The sequence below is a fragment of the Ascaphus truei genome, chromosome 3 (assembly GCF_040206685.1).
Source record: "Ascaphus truei isolate aAscTru1 chromosome 3, aAscTru1.hap1, whole genome shotgun sequence".
NCBI lineage: Eukaryota > Metazoa > Chordata > Amphibia > Anura > Ascaphidae > Ascaphus > Ascaphus truei.
The window spans coordinates 410,666,279-410,684,572 of NC_134485.1; the positions used below are offsets into that span (position 1 = coordinate 410,666,279).

The following is an 18,294-nucleotide window of genomic DNA, read 5'->3' on the forward strand; positions in this document are numbered from 1 at the left end:
AGGCACTGGATACAATTGGTGGACTGCTGGAGAGAGGGCAAAAGGGGTGTGCCAGAGCTTGTTTCATAAGAGGAAGGGGATGTGACTTTGTAAATGGTTGCTATAGAAACAAAAATGCGTGTTACATTAGAATACATTAAACATTTCTTTAAAAATTGTTGGGGTTTTTTTTTTTTCAAAAAAATGCTACAAGTATTTTCTCATAGTACAGAACTAATTTATTATTTAAAAAAAAAAAAAACAGATGTAGGAAATTGCTTGAACTGCAGCTTTAAAACCTAATACTGGAATCCCTCATTATAATACTTGAAGTAACTACAGCAGGTAATGTTATTATAATAAATGATGTTATATGCAATGTGTATACTGACATATTACTCTATTAATTTCAGGAAGTTGTATAAAATGTTGCATTTTTTGCAGTAGTTACATACTGTATTTCTGCTCATATCTTTCCCTCAGCTTCTGTTTTCTTGCGCTTAGCTCCCATATATATATATATATAAATAGACAGACAGACAGACAGACAGACAGACAGACAGACAGATATTGTTTTGCAATGTGAAATTAACGATTTTGCCGACAGACTGGTCAGCGGTGTATCAAAAGACAACTCCATAAAATGTTGCATAAAATGATACATTATATCATTAAAGCAGCAATACAGTTTCACTTTTTAATTTTTTTTTTTTATTACAGGACTGAAGCAGAGTGTCATTGTAGCTGAACTGTGATAATTTCAGCTCCGGGCACCCCGTGCTTCCTGAGATACTTATCTCCATAGGGGTGCCGGTATCTCTGCAGTCAGAGAAACCGTGCGCCTAACATAATGGCGACGTTTAAATGTCCCGCGTCACGCTGGCCAATAGGAAGCCGCATCAGATGACGTCACGGATCATTATTGCCCTGCGTGACCGGGACATTTAAACTCCAAGGAGATATCGGCACCCCCTGCGGTGGTAAGTATTTCAGGAAGCAGGGGGTCCCCCAGAGCTGAAAAGAACACAGTTCAGCGCCAGAGACCCTCAGCTTCTAGCCTGCAATAAAAAAAAAGAAATTAAAACATTTTAAAAAATGAAACCCAAATTGCTGCTTTAGCAGCGCACCTTTTTTGTACAGGCATTAGCAAGAAGCCAAGAGAAAACCGTTTCCAGCTGTTCCATTCCTCCTCTATTGTACCATGGCAGAGATACAAGGTTATTCGTGTTGTATTTCTGCGCTTACTGGATTTTCCCACTGCAAATACAATTATTCAGCTTCACAATTATTCATTTCCTATTTACCGGGTAAACTTGCTGGATGCTTTTTTGCGTGTGTTGCGAACACGTGACACAAAGCACACAAAACGCAGAATAATTCAGTGAGTTCTACGCATTTCACATGATTATATTTCCATTGAACATATCTCCTCACTTCAAATGCTATTGTCACATAGCATAAGGAAGACTCAAGCGGGACAGGTTATAGAGCCAGTGATATATTAGAGAGCAGGGAATTGTTCCAAAAATACTTTTAAAAGAAGATTTTGTTGTGTGATGATAACAAGCTGGTAATGCTGACCTCTCCGACAGACCCGGGTAAGCTAATATTAAACCATAGCTATACATTTCACATAGATATAATTTTCTATTTGAAAATACTATTTCTCTCTAAATGGAAATGGTGCATAACTAGTGGCAGCTTCTCCCTTCTTTGGGGAGGGGGCAGACCTGTCAGTCACTTGAAACATTGATCTGGCTCAGCAGCTTATGGTCTGAATTTCCAGCTGTGCTTTATTCAGTCTCAAAGAGTGAGACTTGGCCCAAAAGCTGATTTCCCTAACTCGGCATGTAAACAATTAACTAAAACCTGGACTTAAAAAAAAAAAAAAAGAAAGAGCATGAAAGAATATTGTGAGTACAGTATCTGTTTTAATTGATATGTGTGGATGCGGAGTGGGAGTCCAGACCTTTTCCATGCAAATCTCTTTATGTGGGAAAAGTCTATGTATTCAAATGGCACAGTATGCTGCACCGCTGAGCTTCCAGTGGCTTGGAATCAGGGGACGTTTAAAGGCTCTCATTTCATAGCTCTGTTGTTACTCCTACTGGGAAGGGACTGGGATGTCTATCTTCATTATGCATTGTCTAGTAACTCCGCTTAAACCATATTATATGTCCGGTCAATAAGAAAGACCTTATCGTATTATAATCTGTGTGTGCTTTCATTTTTGTTTTTCTCCTGATATAATTTTAAAATGGTGTTAATGTCACTGTGTTCTTATTCATGTATTTCAGTGTTATTTGTTTGTACTGTGTCATTTTAAGAATTAAAAAATGTGTCAATTTGCATGCCCTGTATCAACCCTATTGTGTGTTTTCCCCTTGGCTGTTTTTCTGTTTTTTTTTTAATGTTGTTTTGCACACGGTTCTTCCCTAATTTGGGGCAGGAAAAAAACTAAAAATAATGAAATCCCACTAGTTGGCATCAGCGATGGCAACTAATTGTAAAGTTAATCACCTTTTTTGCTAATATTGTGGGCAGATTTGTACTTTACAAAACTGCCTCAGTAGAGGCTCATCTTGCACTGAAAAGATTATTTGAAAAAAAAATTGGGGGACAATATAGAATATATGTCTATAGTAGCAAGATGAAGAAAGGCAGGCACTCCATAACTTCAGGCGATGACATGATTCTACGTTTCGGCTTCGTATACGCAGAATACATGTTATCACTTGAAGATATGGAGGGGCTGCTTTTTTTGTGTGTCTTGCTTCTATGTATTTCAAGTATTTAAGCAGGGGACACACACAATAGTATCTGAGCTCGCTTTATAGTGAGGTAGTGCCCTGTGTGCGCACTCGGGTGTCCCCACGTGTGCCTTATCCCTGTGTGTGTTTGTGATTCACAGGTCCTCCCTTGCATTGTTCGTCCGCTTCATCAACCCCTTCCCCTCCCCCTGCCCCCGGAGCCAATGAGAGCCACAGGAGGTTGCTAGGCAGTGGCGTGGCCCGCCCCACCCAGGACTCTGACTCTGAAGAGTTTGTCCCTCATTCATTCTTAGTTAAAAGTGGCTCAGCAACGCTGTGTGTGCCTGCCCATGGTGAGCCTGCCAATGGTGAGTCTGCTCCTCTTCTTACTACTCTGTGCTTGTTATCACTAGCAGAAGCTGATCAATGGGAGAATATTTATTTATAAAATGTTTTACCAGGAAGTAATACATTGTGAGTTACCTTGTTTTCATGTATGTCCTGGGCATAAAGTTAAGATGACAAATAATACATGGTTACAAATACATAGTAAGTGAGCAGGGTTATACATTATATACAAGACATAGCATGCACAGTTAGAGATAATATATATTATAGACGTATGTCTATAGCTGCCCTTGCATTGTACAGTATATAGCTATATTGATCCTACTGTATATATGTATGTTGATCCTATACATTTCTATTGATCCTATACATTTATGTTGATCCTATAATTTTATATTGATCCTATATATATTTCTATTGATCCTTTAAATGTAAATTGATCCTATATATTAGGTATTGTGTGTGTGTGTGTGTGTGTGTGTGTGTGTGTGTGTGTGTGTGTGTGTGTGTGTGTGTGTGTGTGTGTGTGTGTGTGTGTGTGTGTGTGTGTGTGTGTGTGTGTGTGTGTGTGTGTGTGTGTGTGATTATTAAGCCCTAAGGGACAGGAATTCCCTGCTACCAAAGTTTCCTTTAATATCCAGTTGTCTTATGAATGAGATAATATCACAAGCAGCTCTTGATCCTATGAATTTATGTTGTGTATGTGTATGTATGTATATGTGTGTGTATATAATTATGTATGTGTAAATATATCTAAAAAATATTATATAATATGTGTAAGCTAATTGAGACGTGAATTCCTCTCCCAAGTTTTCCTGTGATATCTCCTGCTGTTATTCCTGTGTTCCCCTATATTTTTGCATTTCTTTTGTATGATTAGAATTGCACAGATGTCCATGATGAATATTGATGATGGCTGCAATATATATGTAATTCTGGTTTGTTTTTTGTCTAAATTATTGTATGTATATTTTTCTCCGCATTGTTTTTGAAAAGTGGGAAGAAAATCCATTTTTAAAAGTACTTATTGTTGTTGCCCCCCTCCCTCCCCCCAATAAAAAAAAAAGAACTGTCTGAAACTTGTGCAACACTTTGCTAAGGCGCTTCTGAGGTTACGGTGCAGAAATGTCCAGGTTATTTTGACTCCGTCCTCAGCACATTTTCATATTAACACACTTTAAGTCCATTAAAAAAAAGTAATTGGTGTTTTTTGTCTGGCTGTGCAAATGTTAGCGACGTTTAATATTAAATTGTGAACATTTCACTGTTCTGTTGGTATTTGTGCTGAAGGAAAGGTTTATTTTTGACAAGAGTCTCCAATCAACAGCTTTCCATTCTTGTTGCAATAAAGTCTGATTCATTGAAAGTTTTTTGTAGCACATGGGGAGAGAGAGTCTCCCAATAGAAAAATGTTGAAGCTAAATTTATTGAGGCCCGAGTTCAATTCTGAGTATTAATAAGGGAATCCGTAGCGGAAATTCACACAGATAAAAGCAGGGACTTTTTTTTTGTGTGTGTACATTTGTACTGAGACCACATACCCTGTAATTATCCTGAAGCTCTATAGAGGAAAATCTAGCCCTTCAAAGACGCAGGGTGTTGTGGGATAAATACCATCTAATGCAGGGATGGCCAACTCCAGTCTTCAAGAGCTACTAACTGGTCTGGTTTGCAGGACATCCCTGCTTCAGCACAGGTGGCTCAACCGGTTGCTCAGTCTTTGACCGAGCCACTGATTGAGCTGCCTGTGCTGAAGCAGGGATATCCTGCAAACCTGACCTGTTGGTGGTCCTTGAGGACTGGAGTTGGCCAGTCAATGTCTGACCCACTGATTGAAACCAACTCTGCTGAAGCAGGGATATCCTGAAAACCTGGCCGCTGGTGGCCCTTGAGGACTGGAGCCGGCCCACCCCGATGTAAGGGTTGTATTGTATGTATTGTATGTCTTTATTTATATAGCGCCGTTAATGTACATGGCGCTTCACAGTAGTAATACACGTAGTAATCAAATAAATAACAGATAATATAAATAACAGGTCATGGAAATAAGTGATTTAGTCATAAAAGTAACATTAAGGAAGAGGAGTCCCTGCTCCGGGGAGCTTACAGTCTAATTGGGAGGTAGGGAGAACGTACAGAGACAGTAGGAGGGTTTGCGTAGGAAATGAAGCGCTCCCCTGTACAACTTTCATGCCCTGCAGACAAGAAATGACTTTCCTCTCCACAATCACGTGCTAAACTTTCTGCAGTGACCGGTACGCGGTGTTACCTGGAGTCTTGCAAACAGGGCCTGGAAAGCCAGCCACTGTCATGCACAATTGCTGCCCGGAATGGATGTATATTGAAGTCGTTTAATGGGTTTCCATGGCATGCAGCCTTTTAACCCCTTCCGTGCCGGTGGTGCTTGCAGAGCAAAGCGTTTCAAGGGACCTCTATCACAGGTCTATCTATCTAACTATCTATCATACGGGTGAAGCAACTTGGCCTGTGAAGGTTCCCAACTACATACTGTAGTAGTTTATGCTAAAGTTATTTTTCTCTTTTTGCTTTTATTCGGGATTTCACAAATGAGCCTTCTTTTCCTGTGTAAACGCTAGTTTACCCCCGCACTGCAAGTTATCTGCTCTAGATGAACTGCCGCTGACTCTTCTACACAGTTGAAATGCTGGATTTGTTTTCTTTATTGTGTGGCACAGTTGTGAGTTTATTTCATGGCCATTTGTTGGCTACTTGGTGCTAAATAGTCCGCCCTTTGTTCCAGCTATGCAGTGTTCTGGTTGATCCAGGAAGAAGTGACACTTTATTTTTTTTTATGGTGTGTTAGAAACTCCATTAAACCAACATAAAATTCCCTTCTTCACCTGTGGTCCCTTCTTCTTTAACACATGACCCCACCGAATTTCCCTTTAAAAGATTTGACCCCACAAAAGGTCCCCTTCATAATGTCACCTAACCACGATCCCTGTTTCAGTACTAATCCCACAATCGCACCTCCTTTGAATTTGACATTCAAAAGATCAATTTCGTAATAGTCTTCTTTTTTTGTGGACAAAGTGATATGACTTTTTAAATATAAATGGATCCTCCCCCTAAAACACCATCACACTTGATACTGATAGTAATATATATATATATATATATGAGGAGAGAAACTGTTACCAACATTTTCTTTACCATGAGATATCCCCCCCATGCAAATGATGTCAACCTTTTCATTTAATGCTGCACTAACCTGCACTCATGGCTATTGTCCCACACCTAGTCACTCCTACCTCCCATTGTGACCAAGCACTGCCATCTACAGCACTTACTCCCTCACCTACTGTCTCTGTAAGTTCCCCTCAATCCTTAGATTGTAAGCTCTTCGGGGCAGGGATTTCCTTTCCTAGTGTCTGATTTTGCTGCATGTATTGTATTATTAGAATTCCCTGTACTGTATTCTTTGTGAAGCGCTGAGTACACATTTGGCGCTATATAAATAAAGACATAAAATACAATCTGATATAGTGCTTGAAAACATGGTTACGTAGAAGAGTTGCGTACTTATAAACTGATAAAAATCTAGTATTACCTCTCAGACTGTATATGGCTTTAGTTGGTCCCTTTGATTGCTTTTGCTTACTGGACATGTGTTGATATTCTTGGATTTCCATCCATGACAAGTAATTGAGACGTTTTCTGACATGTTTTGCAAAACCGTACTCTTTCTTAGAAGGTATTAACAGAACTCTACAGTGTGGCTGCTTTAGCTGTCTGTATATAAGTTAAACATGAATTATTGGTTTGCAATGAATGACAGTAAATTGATACACCCTAAAGGTCAACATGATTTAAATACCCAATCTCTATTTTTTAGTGATTGGTTAAAAGGTTATTCTTTGCAGTGTATGGTGGTCCTAATGTCGATATTGTGGTATCGATGTTCTAGGAAGTTAGTGAAGCCATAGGCTCTTAAGCTGTCTGGTTATTTATGCTTGCTCTGTAGTGCTAGCTGCTTTCTTCAGTGGTTTCAGACACTTTGCGTTCCCCAGGGCATGACATTTGTGTAAAAACTTGCAGGTTGGTAATAAATATGTCCCACACAGAGACAGTGTGTCTGGGGCCTCATTGCTAGATGACTTCAGTTGTCCAATAATCAGAGGTGCAGGTAAAATGTGACACGGTTTGACCTAGTCAGATGTCAGCAGCCTTCTTCTGTCAACGGAAAACAAAGGTGACCTTTGAAAGTCCCGGTGACTTACGGTACTGTGCGTTCCATTAACATAATCCAGGAGTTTAAATGTATGTATGTATGTATGTATGTCTTTATTTGTATAGCGCCATAAAATGTACATAGCGCTTCACAGTAGTAATACATGTCATATAAATAACAAATATAAATAACAGATCATGGGAATAAGTGCTTCAGACATACTGTAAAAGTAACATTAAGGAAGGAGTCCCTGCTCCGAGGAGCTTACAATCTAATGGTAAAGAAAGACAAGCCCATCGTGTCCCAAATCCGGCTCTTGAACCCACGTTAAGTAAATGCCTTGTCTTTGTTCCTTCTTAACTTCTAGTAGCTCTATTTGCCACTGTGAGAATAAGGCTACGCTTATAGTGCCAGCAAAGGCGACGGCAGGCTACGGTCACTGGAAAAATCAAATAAAGATGACTTCCAGCGATCATGAACGAGGCGTCGCGATTACTATAAGGGCACGCGACGGCGGCAATGCATTTTGATGCGACGTCGCGTTGCTGTCGTCGGCACTATAAGCGCAGCCTAACAAACTTTGGATGTTGTGATACCTTTTAATAGATCACCATAATAATTGTTTCTTAATACAAAGGGCCCCAAGAGATACCCTGCATGTGATAAGGGTCGGCACTCTAGCGGCCCTATGAGTTACAGGGTACGTCGTGCTCCATATGTTCACTTTCTAGGGCGGGAGTGGACGCTAGCAGAACGGGCGTGGAGTATCCTTTTCTTCCATCGACGTTCTGCGACCACTTCATAGTTACTCAAATGGATGACATGGATGAGTTCTGAAGACTGGTTTGCCTGCGTTCCGACACTCACAGGAGTCTCACTAGGACCATGATGGTGGTACATTGAATAGTATTAATACAGGTGATAGGTATTTTTGGGAAAAAATAAACTAGACCAGGGGTGACCAACTCCAGTCCTCAACGGCCACCAACAGCTTCAGCACAGGTGGTTCAATCAGTGGCTCACTCAACGACTGAGCCACCTGTGCTGAAGCAGGGATATTTGGAAAACCTGACCTGTTGGTGGCCCTTGAGGACTGGAGTTGGCCACTCCTGGACAAGTACATATATTTAAAATGAGTTTGTAAACTTTTGATGTTTCCAAGGTAACCACATTCTCTCCCTGTAGTTACATGCAGGTTACGAATCTACGTCTTTCCAAACTTATTTAGCATTGTTCTTTTAAGAAAGTAGTTATGATACCGCATTCCCCATACAGCGCAAAGGGAGCAGCGTCAGCCATCTCACCGGATGATCATTTCACATAGTCAAAAAGTCCCATTTTTACTTTAGGGACAATTGAATATTTCTACGGAAACCAATTACATTAATAAATTGTTTAAAAGTATATATTTTTTTGCTCGCGCTGTGGGACTGACCCTCCATAATAGTCGTGTGAGTGTTGCAAAAGCACAGGTGCCGTGGAACACCTATAGATTTGGACTGCACTTGTTAATTGATCCCCGCTAGACTCCTGCACAGCTGTTAAAACGTAGTCTTGAGAAAAGTCCATTTATAAAAGTCCATTTATAACTATTAACACACCCAGAGCTGCACTGCTAATACTAATCCAGCGTTAAGTAAGAGTACTCCCCAGTACCAACAGAACACTAAGGGCTTGGTACAGTACGTCCCGTGAGAGTGCTGCTAACAGATACAATCTAAGAAAGCCCTTAAAAGCTCTCAAAGTGGCCAGAGTCAAAACAGATATAACCACTCACTTTTCTTTTTTTTTTTTAATTTTTTTTTTTTCTCAACAAAGTGACCTTTTGAGCAATATTTAGTATTCTTTTGGCACTTTCATTTTCATGGCTTTTGTTATTGCAGGAAACATGATGTATGACAAATGCACTTAACCTTTTGTTCGAGTACGGATGAAAATGTTATTTGATTTTCCTGAGTCCCCTGCAAGTTTGTGTGGGATGTACTCGTTCTGTCCCCCGTCTCTCCTCCCTCCCCCGTTCCTGTGCAGAAAGTTCCTTTCATTGCATGGGAAAGTTATTCAGCTCCATCAATGTATTACTTTGTTGTTTAGTAATTGCTACGTTGTTAACTTCAACACAGCACATAAGCAAACCTGTTACAAATGTAGCACACAGTTATGAACCCTAAGCATAATCTATCGGACATCCTGACCCATCCAGAAGCCTCTATGTTGCTGGACGGTATATACAACGTTTTTAATAAAGGGCCAAAAAAAATGCAACTTTGGGATCTATTCATCATTGTTACCTTAACTAATTTGCTGCCAGAATCCTGACAGGTCCATAGTGCTACTGGACATCTGGGATTTGTGGCCATGTGATCGCTGCAATAGCAATCACATGACTGCGGTGATTAAAAACAGAAGGGAAGTGCCCCCTGCCATCGTTCCTGTGGAACGGCTGCCCTGGTCAACCCATTCAATACGAGCCAAATCCTGATGACATACATGTTACGTCATAAGTTCCCCTGGTGTGCCAAGGCCTCGGCCGTAACAGGAACGTAACTAGGGCACTGTAAAGGTTAATTCTGTAATCTTCAGATATGCATTGGTTTAAACACATTGCTACATACACTGGCAGCACTACATACACGTTAGGCCCACAGTTACTACAACGTGCTATTCCAATACATGTCTTCCAACTCCAGTAGACACAATACAGCCAATACAAGTGTCGGGGCAGTAAGTGGTCTTACGGCGACGGGAGTCGGTTTATGGAAAACACAGTTTAGTAGATACGGGTCTTCGCGCCTCTTTGCTGCCAGTGCTGGGTGTTGTATAGAAAGAAGCATATATACACTGCCAGTGGTGTGTCCCATGGGTATCAGTGTCATTTAGAGATGTTCTACCACAGAGGCCCATTTTCTCATGAAGAACTTATCAGCTTAGTTGGCTTCCTTAGGCCGTGCGTACAGTGCCCGCGACGGGCAACGCCGCCGCCCAAAAACAAATACATTGCCGCCGCGTGCGCTTATAGTAAGCGTCGCGAACTTCGGAAGCCGGGAACATTTGATTTTTCAAGGGCTGTCGCCTCGTGACAACCCCTGAACCAATCAAATGCCCGGAAGCCCGCGCCGCCGCAGAGCAAAATATAACTTTCGCTAGCGGCGATGGTGACGTCACCCATCGCATCGCTGGTTGCGGGCACTATACACGCGGCCTTAGATTCAATTGCCATTTTAGTACCAGTTTTACTTATCCGCATACTATTAAAACTGAATGTGTTTCCCTTTTCTCCTAGATGACTAAATTCACGCCTTCCGGCCACTTCTGTTTATCTGTTGGACTAATGGTGGCTTCGTATTTACTATACAAGTAATGGACAAACCAGAGGCAACAATCGCTCTCTAAATGTAAACACTGATGACCAGTTTGATTAATTACTCAAACACATAAGATAAAGACTGAAAGCACTCAGAAGCTTTTGCTTACCACTGAAAAGTTAAAAGTTGAAAAAATTATTTAAAAATAGTAGTGTTTTTTTTTTTTAAAGGCTGTCAATCAGCTCCATTTAAAGAGGCAATCCAAGCAATATCCTACGTGTGTGTGTGTTTAAAAAAAAAAAAAAAATCTGTTCTGTTGTATTTGATAATCCTGACTGCATTTTTATTATTCAACTCTTAAAGCATTTTTTATGAGTTTTAATATAGTGAGCATCCTTTGATTTCTATTGCAACTCCCCAGCAGTGCAAGATATTTGCAACACTTTCTTTTGTGACCATTTGTTGCCAATGTTCCCAGTAGTTTGGGCTGCAAACTGTAACAATAGATAAGGTTACCTTGGTAATATAAGAATACCTTGTAGGCGGCCATTTAGTGAACCTTGGGAAGCAGGATCTCTGCTGATCATTCACGGGAGTGCGAATCATCGGCTGCTTAGGTAATTAGTTTTCAATAATTATAAACTTTGTTTTTTTTTAAGCGTCGCTTGGATTGCCTCTTTAACCTAGAGGGGGGGGGGGGGGGGGTGTGGCCTTGAGGACTTGAGTAGAGAACCCCTGTATTATTTGTCTATTAAATTTGTCTTTGAGCGGCTGTCGTGCCATGTGACACTGTGAGCCAATCACAGTGAGGCAGGAAAAAAATTAGCCTTGTGACATCATGGCCACGCCTCCTAGTCACACGCGTCATCATTTGGCCTATATGCACAAAACGCTTGTGCCACGTGCGCGCACAATGTCATGCACACACGCAAGCGCTTACTATAGTTACAGCCTCAGGCTAGAGCCCCAGTGGTCACGGCTGCACACGCGCCGGAGCGTCTGGCGGGGCACGTGCAACTGTTCTAGCCGCGACCTGTGGTCTGAGGTTGAAGAGCAGGAGATCCGACGGGGGGAACGTGACGGGGGCACAGCCATGACGTCACATGGCTGGTTCGCCCTCATTGGCTGAACCGCCTCCTTGATGTGGCCAATGCTTGGCTGCTGCGCCAAAAAGACAAAAACCTTGTCTTTTGGCCAAGGCGGTCGCGCATCGTGACTTGTCCGCACACGCACACACGTCGACTGGGGTCTGCTCAATAGAAGGCTGTACCTTGTATGCCGCACGCACGCTGTCGCACACGCAACAGTGTCCACTGGGGACTTAGCCTTCAGGGGTTACATCAACAAGGGCGTCAAATGCCGGAAACCAATCGAGTGGCCTTGGCAAGAGTTTGTCTTGAACTATTTTGCCTGCAGAGAGTGGTGCATTGTGTAGCACTGGAGGGGGGAATGGGCAGATGTGGGCGTTTGAAGTGTAGGAAGATGCTTGCTATCTTTATACAGTGCAGAATGTTCTTAAAGAAGATGAAATGTTGGGTACCAGTTATTTTTCTATCAACTGATTTCGTCATTTGAAAGATAATTTTACAGGCCCCCAGGGCCACCTAGGTCCCTTAATCAGATATGTTCTACCTGGCTGAAATATTCCAGATGGAGATAAACTTGCCAAGGTTTTTTTTTGTGTCTGGCTAAAATGAATGATCCCGAGGATGCCTCCCTATTCCTTTGATGTAAGATTCATGTACTGTATATAGGGTTGTGGCAGTTCCTTGATTAACATGCACAGCAGTGAGTGAGGGGGAGTGAGGTTCCCACTCATTGAACAAACTTCATCATATAATTTGGTATGTGCCTAAAAACCCCTCATTGAAACCGCTTGCTGAGCAGCCCAGCAGGGTGTGCTTCTCCCACAGAGAATTCACATGTCACTCTCTGAAACACTGAAATAATGATAACAAGGTCACAGCATCGTGGCAGGCTTTTTGGCTGTGAGAACTTTAGCATTGTTATAGTGAGGTAAATTAGAAGCAGTTTTAAAAGGGGTAAGGATGATTTGGTGAATAAACACCTGAAGCTTAAAAAATGTCATTTCTGTCTGTCTGTCTGTCTGTGATTGTCACAGATGGTGTGAGCATCTATGAAACACACACTGACACACAGAACCAATGGGGGAGGGGAGGAGATGTGACAGTCACACAACCCCTTCACCTTATTTACATAATTTTTTTACTACACTCTTAGAAATTTGGGCTGGCTCCTAAATGTTTTATATTTTTGGCCACCCTCATATACACATCAATTCAGGTTCCTTTGCATTCGCTCCGTATATACTTGTGTGCATATATGAGTAAGTTTGTGTGTGTGTGTATACAGTACATATATTTGAGTAAATATATATGTGTGTGTATGTACATATATATGTGCAGTATATACACAAACACACACACACACACATCCCCCATTGGTTCTATGTGTCAGTGTGTGTGTTTCATAAATGATCACTCCATCTGTGACACGCACACATACACTGACTGATGACGAACAGACACACTGACTGATTGACAGACACACACTGACTCGCCCTCATTGGCTGAACCACCAGAGGACGTGGCCTAGTGCTCTGTCGTTAGTCCTGTTCTCAATTTTCTTGAGAGCAGGAGTTTGTCTGCGCAGCGCGGCGGCTTCCCCTCGAAGCGGGCCCGGCCCATTGTGGGGCGGCTCTTGTCCTGTGGGCGGACGCTGGCCTCAGTCACCACTGCTACCAGCAAAGTGCAGCCTATCCTGCTTAAAGCAGGCACCAGCAGGGGTTATGGGTCACCCGGGATTTTTCTAACCCTGGTCTATGACACGCACATACTTAAGTAAATGACCTTGTTTGGCTACCTTCCTAAACCCTAAATGAGTGGAATATGTGTATGCAAGTGCAGGATTTAGTACAACCTGATGTATTTAAGCTGCATGTATTGGGTCTCACAGAACACAGCCTCCAGCTTCTTCGAGGCAGCGTGTGCATTTGCCTGTAGACGGAGGCTGTTGAGGAGAGAGGAGGGCATCTTTCTCCTCACACTTCCACTATTGCCGCACTTGCACTTATTTGCTCACTACTGTCCGTGAGATACCGACCAGCAGTGTTTAGGATTGTGGAAAATTCACAAGCCAGCCATATATACGTAGATAGTAAGCTCTTCGGGACAGGGACGCCTTTTCCTAATGTTACTTTTATGTCTGAAGCGCTTATTACCATTACGTGTTATATTAGTATGTCACGTGTATTACTGCTGTGATACGCTATGCACATGGATGGAGACATATCAGGGGTGAGCATCAAAAATATACATACGTGTATGTGTGTATATAAAAAAAAACAGAAATGGTGATAGAAAGCGCTAAGAACTAAATAATATGTGACAATACTTAAATACCTTATATTAAGGCAAGACTGCCAGGAATTACCGACCCAACAACAAAGTCGGTTGTATGTATGTATATACTGTATGTCTGTGAAATAAAATATATATATACATATATATACACATACATACAGACAGAATTATTATTAAGGTAATGGAAAACAGAATAAATGTTAGAGGATGTGGGGAGGCGGTATAAAAAGGCTGTGCTTCTTTATTAAAACTCTAGTGAATGTTACTGCAAGAGACTGCACACTTAAATCCCGGTGAGTATTGTGCAGTGTGTATCCGACCAGCCAAAATCAGATGGGGGAACAACTGGAACAGATTAGAAGCATTAAAAATTGTTAAACTGAATTGGCAGCAGAAATGCTTCTAGTATCCCGAGTCTAAAATTACCAGCTCAATGAAATTAGTACCAGACGCAAGGGCCTGCATCCACTTACTAATGAGCAGTGCGGTAAGGGGGATCTGTGAGCACTAACACCTCCATCTGAACTATGCCTGACACCAGACAACAGTGCGCCACCATGTTAAAGCGCCTCCATCAGCATCAGCGCTATCTTCCATTGACTTTGCCATAGGGAACCATTATCAGGGATGAAGTAGAGGGATAGTAGATGGGAGGAGCGGCTCAGTGAGTAAAGACAATGACGCTGAGATTGAAGCAGTGGGAGCCGGGTTCAATTCCGGGTGTCTGCACAGTGTGCAACTCGCAGTATCTCCCTGTGTCTGTACAATTCCTCTGTGCTGCGTGACGCCCACTATAGTGTAATTGTGAGGCGCTTTGCGCTCCGTTGGGGCTCAATGGGACTTATTTATGAAACAAAGTTGTTGTTATTATTATTATTATATTGCACTTTCCAGCTAAATATTGGGGAGTGATCGCGATAGATAGGGATAGATCGCGAGAGCTGGCAATGCAGAGCATGCTGTAGGATCACAATAATTGGGCGCCTGCGGAGTAGGTTTGCTCCCTGTACCCAGTGGTTGATCCCCCAGCATAAGGGTGTCAGAAAGTACTAAATAAAGCTCAGGGAGCAGTTTAAATAATTGCACATGTAAAAAAGGGCCAACGTTTTGGTCCCCTTAAGGAAGCGTGTTAAGCGAAATTTGATCTAAGAAATGATTATATAATTAATGAATTGTCGCAGTCATCACAGCTTGGGCATCTGCTGGGATTTGGGCATTCGCGTCTGTTTGATATTTGTAGATGTTCTCTGCTAGATGAATAATGTTTTATAGTACTGTAGTTAGTAGTTAGTATCAAAAGTAGCGCGTCAATGGTTAGTTCCAGGATAGCGAAATTCTTCTGGGGGAACAAAAAAGGTCGTTAAAAATCATTGGCACAAAGCTTACTTAAAATTGGTAAAAGAAAAGGAAAAACCCCATGCTTGAATGTAAGAGCGGAAAAAAAAGTGGTGAATTGTGATAGCAACTACAAAACTAGTGATACTCCTTTCGGTTACCGCTTGCTTAATCTCAACCACTGTGGAAGTATATTCAGCAGATCTGTACTGTGGACAGCACACGGTCAGATAGGAGACATGATTACAAGTACAGGCAGTCCTCGTTTTACAACGCTTCGTTTTACAACGAATGGCTTGTCCAACGCTATGCAATGCATACCTATGTTCATTTTTACAACGCCAAAACGGCTTATCCAACGCTCTTACGACGCTTTGCAAAGTTGTTTATGTGTATATAATATATATTATACTATATATTATATTTTTATATTATATATTGTTATATTATATATATCATACAGTATATGCACTATATAATTTATGTGTGTGCTGCATATCTTATTGTCTGCGTAAAATATTTTGTGTATTTTAGCATTAAAAATGCCTTCAGGAACGGAACCTTTCATTTAAACAGTGTTCCTATGGGAAAACGTGTTTCGCTTTAAAATGTTTTGCTATCCAACGCCATTTTGAGTAACGCATTGTGTCGGATAACCGAGGACTACCTGTACATGGATTTCTGCAGTAATATTATTTATCAAATGTTTTACAAGGAAGTAATACATTGTGAGTTAGTTACCACTCGTTTTCAAGTATGTCCTGGGCACAGAGTTATGATGACAATACACGGTTACATTAAATGACCAGCGTTATACAGTCAATTCACACACATTTCATGGACAGTTAGAGTTAGAAAATTAAGTACAGGGGATGAACGGGCTGGTGAGTTTCAGATTGAAATATGTCTGTCTAGAATGACCAAGTAAGATTTACAAGCACATATCGTTACGATACCCCAGCATAGAAACAGGGGTCCGGAGATCACTGCAGACAGGGTACAAAAATAAGGCTATTAAACGTGGCGTGAACAAAGAAGGAAACGCAAATCCAGCAACAGTGATTTAGCAAACACTCAGATGTTTCCAAACGTGTGTCCAAATATAGACAGAGTGCGGGGTAATATGACAATCAGGTGTATGTAATGAGGATAACAAGAGGACTTAAAAATGAGGATGTTTTGGAACAAATAAGCCAAATTGGTGCTGTAAAATAAGCCACTTTGTTCCCTGCCCATGTGAAAGTTTTAACACCCTTCCAGTAGCCAGTCTCCGACTTCCACGGGGTGTGTGTGCACCCCCGCAGAGGCAGAGAACCCATCTGGTAAGAATTTCCTTTCCTTCAGGATGGCCGCGGGGCGTATTTGTGGTAGATTAGGCAGGCTGAGGAAAGAGAGAGAGAGAGAGAGAGGTTCTTTTGAAAGACCGGGGCTTAAGTGGCTCGCTTGTTCGGAAAGATAATCCTTAAACACACCTGTGCAGTGGAAACATCCCGCGGATTGGCGATGCACTTCATGGGCCCTCCCTAGCATTCCCTCTGCTGAACTCACCGCGGGCTCCCTGGTAGGTCAGCTCATGTTCCAAGGCTCTCTTCTCAAATGCCACATGTGTTTCACTTGAGTTTTGATAAGCAACAATGCAGGTTTGTTTAAGGGAGTAGGACTCTTTCGGTGGAATTTTAATGGAGCGAAGGAAGAAGAGGGAGAGAAAAAAAAAATAAGTGAGAGAAGGATGGAATTGAAACAAAGAGAAGTTACCAAAACACAGCAACTCAACGCATTGAGTTCAACGTGTGTTCTTTACCAGATCTCATTTACCAGTGCTGCTGCTGTTCCCCTCTTTAACTCCTTGAAGCAAAGCTGTGTTGCATTAAAGGGTCCATTGTGTTGAGCACTTTAAAAAGCTTTGCAGCATCTTAAACTAAAACCCCTTATTGATGGAGAAGCATGACATGCATTGCTATGTTGCTCGTGTAAAGTAAATAGTCTAGAATCTTCATAGGCACACGTATAGTCCTGAGGTTAGCAGCCAAACCCATGATAAGGAACTCGCACACCCTGTCTCCCCCTTCCTAGATTGTAAGCTCTTTGGGGCAGGGACCTTCTTCCGAGTGCCTGTTTATCTTAATATATATGTACTCATTGTGCTGCGCTTAGGAATATGTTGGCGCCATACAAATAAAATCTAACAATAAAGTGGCAGTGGCTCTAAACATTTTTTTTTCTCTCTGTCACAAGGAAACCCATATACAGTGCATGTCATCCAATTGTTGTCTCGTGAACGTTTAGAAAATAGTTACATCTGTAATTGGCTGGAGCGTGAAACAAAGGGGTTGATTACTACTCATTTTTTACACTTGCAGAATTGATTGCATTTGTAGTTACTCTGGTATTATATGACTGGTTAAATATCTTGTTATAAGTTTCTGGCGTTCAGCTGTTTATTACAAAAATAGTTTAATCAATAACAACCTAAAATAACCTCTCTCATAAGGGACGCTTCAGTCTAGTCTCAAGCACCCTAGGGTGATACAGAGTGTTGATTAACCCTTTCTGCCCAGCAACTAGATATAAGAGCCAATGGTAAATATAATACACAGTGCATATAATACAGGAAAGCTGGTATTTTATTTTTGCACAGCACGTAGCACATGTAGGTGCCTGCCCTGCAGAGCTTACCATCTATTTTCTGTGGGTTTATTTGAGGTACAAGGACATGTGCCAAGGTCACGAGGGGCCGGCAGCAACTTCAGAGACCCACACATCTCGGTCGATCGTAAGTAACACATCTACATTAATGAGGTTACTTTGCTCAAATGAATACATACAGCCTGCAAAATGGGTGCTATTTAAAACAAAAAAAAACATATTTTAACCAGACACTTATTTTTTCTTCCATTTGTTGTCAAATGTATCCTGTTCTAACAGGCGTTTAACTGCTACACAGTGCCACCTGCAGCTGTGTGGGCAGGGTCCCTGCACGGCCTGTGTCGCTGCGTCTGTGCAGC

The 18,294-nt window shown here is 41.7% G+C and overlaps 1 protein-coding gene across 1 annotated transcript in view; it reads left to right on the forward strand.

The window, feature by feature from the left end:
- The window catches only part of TENM4 (teneurin transmembrane protein 4), a 1,230,300-nt gene that overhangs the window by 945,596 nt on the left and 266,410 nt on the right, over positions 1-18,294 (forward strand). Inside the window, 1 exon segment of the mRNA XM_075592607.1 lies at positions 2,891-3,097. Within this exon segment, the coding sequence (XP_075448722.1) occupies positions 2,891-3,097 (207 nt within the window).